General features: G+C 43.1%; 1 protein-coding gene across 1 annotated transcript in view; it reads left to right on the top strand.

Annotated features, from left to right (window-relative positions):
- LOC118426111 (carboxypeptidase D-like) overlaps positions 1 to 7,904 on the top strand; it is a gene marked incomplete in the record, with an annotated part of 24,808 nt that overhangs the window by 4,517 nt on the left and 12,387 nt on the right. The window contains 8 exon segments of the mRNA XM_035835369.1: positions 351 to 488; positions 1,119 to 1,288; positions 1,831 to 2,020; positions 2,659 to 2,770; positions 3,925 to 4,116; positions 4,515 to 4,792; positions 5,434 to 5,536; positions 6,667 to 6,809. Of these exon segments, the coding sequence (XP_035691262.1) occupies positions 351 to 488; positions 1,119 to 1,288; positions 1,831 to 2,020; positions 2,659 to 2,770; positions 3,925 to 4,116; positions 4,515 to 4,792; positions 5,434 to 5,536; positions 6,667 to 6,809 (1,326 nt within the window).

Raw genomic sequence — 7,904 nt, 5'->3', positions numbered from 1 at the left:
TGTGTGTGTGTGTGTGTGTATGCTCATACGCGTGTGGTGTGTAAGTTTGCTTTGTGTGTGTGTCTGTCTGTGTCTCTGTGTCTCAGTGTCTGCTTGTATGTGTACTGTATGTATGTATGTGTGTGTGTGTCTGTGTGTGTATGCCCTGCATGTGTGTGACTGTGTGTGTGTGTGTATGTGTGTCATCATCATGTGTGTGTGTATGCAACTATGTGTAACTGGGTGTGCACATGTGTGATTTTTGAGGTCTATATATCTCTTGAGACAGAAAGTAAGTCGTGCAGTAGGTTTAGGTGCATTAGCACAATCATGATTAGATTTTTTTTCTTCTTTTTTCTGTCCTAGGTGGAATGCAGGATTTTAACTACCTGTACAGCAACTGTTTTGAGATCACCCTGGAGCTGTCCTGTTGTAAGTACCCCACAGCTGACCACCTGTCTGAGGAGTGGGACAACAACAGGCCGGCACTCCTGGCTTATCTCACACAGGTACAGTAGGCAGGACTTGAAGTACATATTGTGGGTTAGCCTGCACTGGTGCTGATGGAAACACATGGAATGCACAGGGGAAATGCAAGGGAAACACAGCATGCAATAGAGGAGATATCTCCCGCTGTGTTATCATGCCATTTTCCCCAGTCAGAGAGCTTCTAATGTTTCTTTTAGAGGATGTATATCTGATAAGTTTCCTAATCGCCAATTAGAAACGGTGATTCTTGTGTTCCTCTTGTCATTCCCGGCAATCCATCACACCCTAGGAGGGCAGAGTTGATGACAACAGGCTCCTATATATCCATGTCCTTTGGGCTAATTATGGGTAAAATTAATTACCCATGTGTATTAGCTATACATGTAATTCTATATGGTAAAATTGGTGTGGCCTAATTATGTTAATACATACTGCTTGATAAGAGTTTTTATAGGTCTTCTAGAAGATATAATTTTGCATAAAAATTTTCACACTGCAATTCTAAATATTTTAGTAAACATGCATGCAATAGTAAAAGAAAAAAAAGAATGAATTTTCAAGTACTGCTATATGATTACATATCAATGGAAATATAATTCCATGAAAGCAAGTTTCCGTACATGTTATATTTCCCTTGTCCATGTTACCAGGTACACCAGGGAGTGCAGGGATTTGTGGTCAGGTCGGACAGCGGACAGGGGATGGAGGACGCCACCATTACTGTGCAGGGGATCGACCACAACGTGACCACAGCTGGGCATGGAGACTTCTGGAGACTACTGGTGCCTGGAACATACACCATCACTGCCTCTAAACAGGGGTAGCGTAACTTTTAATTTTTTTCTATTTGCTTTTGGACAGATAAGGACAATGTGGCACTGCATATAAGTATTTAAACTTATATTAACAGTGCCACATACACGGTACATACAGAAGATAAAAATACTTCCCCGACCGAAGTCAGGTACCCATGTTTACACCTGGGTGAAGTGAGGAAGGTCGTGTAAAGTGCCTTTCCCAAGGGCACAACGTTGGGGGTACGGGGGGGATCGAACCAGGGCCTTTAGATTCCGAGATGAACGTGCTACCAGTTACGCCATGCCCCAACGCCACTAAATTTGTTTGTGATGGCTGTGACTCTTCTTAGATAGGGAACCTCCATATACTAATGTCCTATCCAGTGAGGGGCATCCTTATATTAGACTAAGCTAGTTACTCAAATTACACCTGTGTCAATTGAGGAAATCAGTTTGAAGTGCCTTTCCCAAAAAGGGAACAACGTTGGGATTCAAAGTCTGAGTATTTGTCTACCTCCAAGTTTTGAGTCAACAATGACCAACATGCAATGTTGTTCCTTGACAGGTACGTGAGTGAAACCTTTACAGACGTAACAGTGGACGCTGACCAAGCCACGGAGCTGAACTTCACCCTACATGCTGTGGGAGGTCAGAAAACCCCACCCCTCAGCACCCCCCACCCCACACAGGACACCCCCCACCCTGACCACATCAAGCACCATGATTATGTGGAAATGAAAAATTTTCTGACAAAGGTGAGTATATGTCAACAAAAGTTAGACATCCATGTAATAACTAAAGGTTTTCCTGAAAATTAGTTCAACAAGCAGCTGGATATACTATCATACCTACTAGTAGTTGCTTGAGTAACTGCTGTTTGGCATAACAAGGTGCACATGACTTTATCTTTGGTCTGATAGAGCAGAATTCTGTCCTAGAATCTTGGAGGATTTTGCAAAATTCGGAAGAATTCTGCTTGTCCCCAGAGACATCTGATTTTGATTTCAACCCACATATTCATTAATGCAAATGTATGTCATGTTGGTTTACTTTCAAAGGTTTTATGGACTCCGAGTAAAAAACTCACATGTCCTATCGGGCAAGTACATAAAAAATGTACTGGATCGGACAAATTTGTTTTCACTTCCACTGTTCCAGCAATGAAATTTTTTTTTACTAGCTGTACTAGCTTCAGTCTGTATACTAGAGAATGTTAGTTTATGAATTACCACCCAGTGTGTTTGCCCTGCTGTAGATGTCCAGGACCTACCCAGAGATCACCCACATGTACAGTATCGGTCAGTCTGTGGAGACTCATTAATAAACAATTATACTGGAGACTGTTAGTTTATGAATGAGCCTTTACCATTTCCGTGTGTTTGCCCTGCTGTAGATGTCCAGGACCTACCCAGAGATCACCCACATGTACAGCATTGGTCAGTCTGTGGAGGGGAGGGACCTGCTGGTCATGGAGATATCAGACCAGCCCGGGGTTCATCAACCAGGTCAGCACTAAGGGACTCACTCACACTCACTAGTTAGGGCTCGAAATACCTGCATATGCAGGTTAGTGCAAGTAAACTTGGAGCTTTGCAGGTATTTCTGGTATCTACGTGCACCTAACCTGCACTGGTCCATGTGCTGGGTTTTATACATAAATGTCCTATGATGTAGTTGAATGTACATGTACATGTATATGGATTTTGATTAGCTGCATTGGCTGTCACCACCTATAAAGTATACAAGAAAAAGATAGCAATGGTTCCTGAACAGTTTTAGTATAATCCATACTTCCTAAGTTCAGAGTGGTGCAGGTAAAATTTGTCTTGTACAGGTAATTTTCAATGTTACCTGCACCAGTGCAGGTACATGTATGCAGAAAAAAGTATTTCGAGCCCTGCTAGTGCTGTCTACTCTCAGACTGTCATCCATTGTACCTCATCTTGTGAAAGTTGGAAGTGCTTAATATACATAGATCGTCATGTGTAAAGTGCACGTCAACTGTAAAACTCAACCCCCTGACTACATTCGAATCAACTGTTACAGTTTAAGAACATGCGACAACTATAAAATATACACCCCTTTGAATTGATGTTATTGAACTTTTTATAAAATTAGTGTGGCTAATAGGCTTAAAAACACCCTAAATCTTCTGTATGAAAGTAGAATACTCTTATTCTATCCTGGTGCCTGAAATGTGATAGATGGGACACAATGTTTAGTATTACTGACAATGTATATAATACTTTGTACTAGGTTCTGTAAAAACTTCAATTATCAGGTTGGCAATTTTTCATGTAATAAGCTTATGGTTCTTTAGGAGCAACAAGTGAGTACATAAACTTCCAATGTTTTGGTGTCTATCAGACACCATCATCAGGGTTAGAATGGCTGGTTCTGCCTCTTGCTGCTACTTATAGCCGATGTAGGTGGCGCTGCAGCAGCAAGAATGCCGTCCCAAACGTGGCTCAGTTTGTATCCCCCCTCATCTCATTAGGTATAAGTAGCAGTGAGAAGCAGAACCAGCAACTTTAACCCTCATCAGATGATGGTGTCTGACAGACACCAAAATGTTGGAAGTACATTTGGTTGTGCCTAAAGAACCTATTAGTAGCAATATATTGTACTAAGTGTGAAACTTTTTATTTGTTGACTCCAGGAGAACCAGAGTTTAAGTACATCGGGAACATGCATGGTAATGAGGTGGTTGGTCGTGAGGTGCTGTTACAGCTGATAGAGCTACTGTGTGAGAACTATGGGAAAGTCGATGACCTGACACGACTGGTGAACACCACCCGGATCCACATCCTGCCATCCATGAACCCTGATGGGTATGAGAGGGCTCAGGAAGGTACATAATGCAATACACTATACCTTTCTTACATGGCCATAATAGATCTAAAACGAGGTAAATGAGGCAAGCGAAAGACTCTCCATCATAATTAGCAGTTGTAACTGTTCAAACAATGATAGCAGGGCAATTAAGAAATCGACCAATAAGAGAATGACTGTATGTCCATCATGACAGATGTTTGCATTATTATGTTGTTTTTTTTGCATCTCTCAAGGGATTATAGTGTCAGTCTAATGCTACTCTAATTGCTACTGTATATCTAATTGCTACTGTGCATTACACTAGTTATAATGTTATTATTCGAGATTGACTTGATTGGCTTGGTTCAGTCTAAGGCCAAGATTGTTATAATCATGGTGATAGTCAAGATAGCAATTGTTTGTTTGTTTGTTCAGGGGATGTTCGGGGTATCACTGGACGGACCAACGCCCATGGGTTGGACCTTAACCGCAACTTCCCCGACCAGTACTTTGGTGAGGAGGAACTTGAACCTGAGACGATGGCCGTTATGGAGTGGGCAAAACGAGTCCCTTTTGTCCTGTCTGCCAGCCTGCACGGAGGGAACCTGGTCGCTGACTATCCGTTTGACGACTCACGGAAGAAGGGCCATGCTGTGTACAGTAAATCTCCTGATGATGCAGTCTTCCAACAGCTGGCTAGAACATACTCCCTTGTATGTATAACACTGTTCTATCCAGCTTGAATTTGCCATGGATTTTGATTTGAAATCTTGCGAAGGTTTGATGATGCTTGGGGGGGGGGGGGCACAGGGGGGCGGCGGTTGGTTCCAGGGCAGCAAATTTCCGTCAAAAGACAGAAGGACAAATGCTGGATACAATTGTAGAACCCTTTTACTGTATCAATAACCAATGATTGTTAAAGTTTAACTTAATCGTAATCGTCACCGAGAAAGATATTTTTTCTAGTTCCGCTTTTTGGGTGTTTGTAGCACTAGCTATGGGTAGATTGTCATGAAATGCAGCAAACATGTCAGAGTTGGACAAGTTTTTTAAAGATTCAACAGTTAAGGGATGCTTACACTTGTACATAATATTCAAATCTGCACTGTGGCATCGTGTTTCATGAGTCAAAGTTTGTAGGGAAGAAGTTGTTTTATTTTTCTTCTTTAATCCCCTGTTGTGCATCCTAGTTATTGAAAAAAAAGAAAACTTTGTTGGCTTCATACTTCACCAAGGCAAAAACGTCAATACAGATCTGATATGGACTCAAAGTGTGAAATTATAGCCCTAATAAGGTGGTTCAGGAAGAATTGTTGAGTTTGCTCATATGGGACCTGTTGTAACAATTTTGCAGGCACACCCCACCATGCACAGTGGCCACCCCTGTGATGACATCAAACCAGATGAGTACTTTCAGGACGGAATCACCAATGGGGGAGCCTGGTACAATGTACCTGGTAGGTACTAACATTTTTTCTAGCCAGCGTACCATCCGGGTAGTAGTTCGCTCCTATGTTCGCTTCTGCTACTCGTCTGGAGATCATCACATTCAAACCGTTTGGTGGTGATGCCAATTAATGAGCAAAGCAAGGAATAGGTTCTAGAGCACTCGTTTGATTACAACAGGCCCTCCCGCAAGCGGATGGAGGGCTTGTCCGGTGTTGGAACTTCAGTCTCATCGACAATCGCTTTAACCCATTCTATAATTCGCTCATGTGTATCAGTGCCTGCGTCCAAAATTTAGACGATTCCAGACGTTAACGTGGTCAGGGTTCCCAGACGGAACAGCAGAGAAGAGATTATACAGCGTATAAAGTACATGTAATAATGAATGTCGGAGCGAACTACTTTCCGGATGGTACCCAAGCTAACACTTTCCAGGATATATATGTCCATTAAGGTTACTAAGTAGTAGACATCCAGTTAATAAGATATGCCAAATAGCTGTCACTCACAAGCAACTGGATATAGATTTTGGAAATGGTCAGATATTTCAGATAGTATCCACTGGCCTTTATAATGACACTGGGCAAGATCTGTTGAAGGGCCTTTTTGTACTAAATTCTTAACCATCAAACTGACCTCAAGTACATATCAATTTTTAATTTTGATTTAAAAACAAGACCCTGTTTAGTTTCACCAACTTAAAATAAAAGTAGTGGATTGCTGTCCAAAACATTTGACTGTTTCCAAAATCATACCCAGTTGCTTGTCAAAGAGTAACTACATACGGTGCACTTTCTCAGATCACGTAGGTTGCCTTCCTAGCTCTAGCATTGCCTAATGTGAATGTTCTACATTATCTGAATGCTCTGCATTATCTTTCTGATAAACTTGGGAATTGTTACTATGTACATGGACTTTATAGCAGTCCGTAAAAAAAAGGTAATAAAAAAAAATGATACTGGACCAGGTATAATATTTCCTGGACTCATCTGAATAAAACAGGTCCAGAATTATTCTTTGGACTGTTTGGACTGTTTCTTTAACCAGTATTGGACCGATTAAGAACCATACAAGTGTCATGCAATGATCTATGCAAACAAAATGAAAATGTTCAGAAAAAGCTTTTTGTTGTGAACTGTAGGTGTAATGCAGGACTGGGACTACGTGAACACCAATGACTTTGAAGTTGCCATTGAACTTGGCTGTGTGAAGTTTCCATACGGCGAGGACCTTCCTGAGTACTGGCAGGCAAATAAGGAGGCTTTGGTGGAATACATCAAACAAGTATGCCTATTATGAATGGGACTGCACATCATTCCTTTTTTCAATTTTTATTCATTTGTTTTGCTTTTCTCTAACCATAGGAGGTATCATGAAACATGTTCCTTGTGAAAGTTGACATTTCAAGGCAGCCATACACAAACACATACATAGCAAACTTATATAACAGATTAAGATATTGATACAAAAATAAACCATTTTAACATCTATGAAATCAGTAAGTAGCAACAGAGAAAATAGTGTCCCTGGTACTGACTGTGTTTCCTTGTCCCAGGTGCTGACTGTGTTCCCCTGTCCCTGGTGCTGACTGTGTTTCCCTGTCCCTGGTGCTGACTCTGTTTTCCCTGCCCCTGGTGCTGACTGTGTTCCCCTGTCCCTGGTGCTGACTGTGTTTCCCCGTCCCTGCTGCTGACCATGTTTTCCCTGCCCCTGGTGCTGACTGTGTTTCCCTGCCCCTGGTGCTGAGTGTGTTTCCCTGTCCCTGGTGCTGACTGTGTTTCCCTGTCCCTGGTGCTGACTGTGTTTCCCTGCCCCTGGTGCTGAATGTGTTTCCCTGTCCCTGGTGCTGACTGTGTTTCCCTGTCCCTGGTGCTGACTGTGTTTCCCTGTCCCTGGGGCTGACCATGTTTTCCCTGCCCCTGGTGCTGAGTGTGTTTCCTTGTCCCAGGTGCTGACTGTGTTCCCCTGTCCCTGGTGCTGACTGTGTTTCCCTGTCCCTGGTGCTGACTCTGTTTTCCCTGCCCCTGGTGCTGACTGTGTTCCCCTGTCCCTGGTGCTGACTGTGTTTCCCCGTCCCTGGTGCTGACCATGTTTTCCCTGCCCCTGGTGCTGAGTGTGTTTCCCTGTCCCTGGTGCTGACTGTGTTTCCCTGTCCCTGGTACTGGCTGTGTTTCCCTGTCCCTGGTGCTGACTGTGTTTCCCTGTCCCTGGTGCTGACTGTGTTTCCCTGTCCCTGGTGCTGGCCATGTTTCCCTGTCCCAGGTGCTGACTGTGTTTCCCTGTCCATTGTGCTGACTGTGTTTCCCTGTCCCTGGTGCTGACTGTGTTTCCCTGTCCCTGGTGCTGGCTGTGTTTCCCTGTCCCTGGTGCTGACTGTGT

The sequence above is a fragment of the Branchiostoma floridae genome, chromosome 11, assembly GCF_000003815.2.
Source record: "Branchiostoma floridae strain S238N-H82 chromosome 11, Bfl_VNyyK, whole genome shotgun sequence".
Taxonomy (NCBI): domain Eukaryota; kingdom Metazoa; phylum Chordata; class Leptocardii; order Amphioxiformes; family Branchiostomatidae; genus Branchiostoma; species Branchiostoma floridae.
This window is presented reverse-complemented; position numbering and strand designations above follow the sequence as displayed.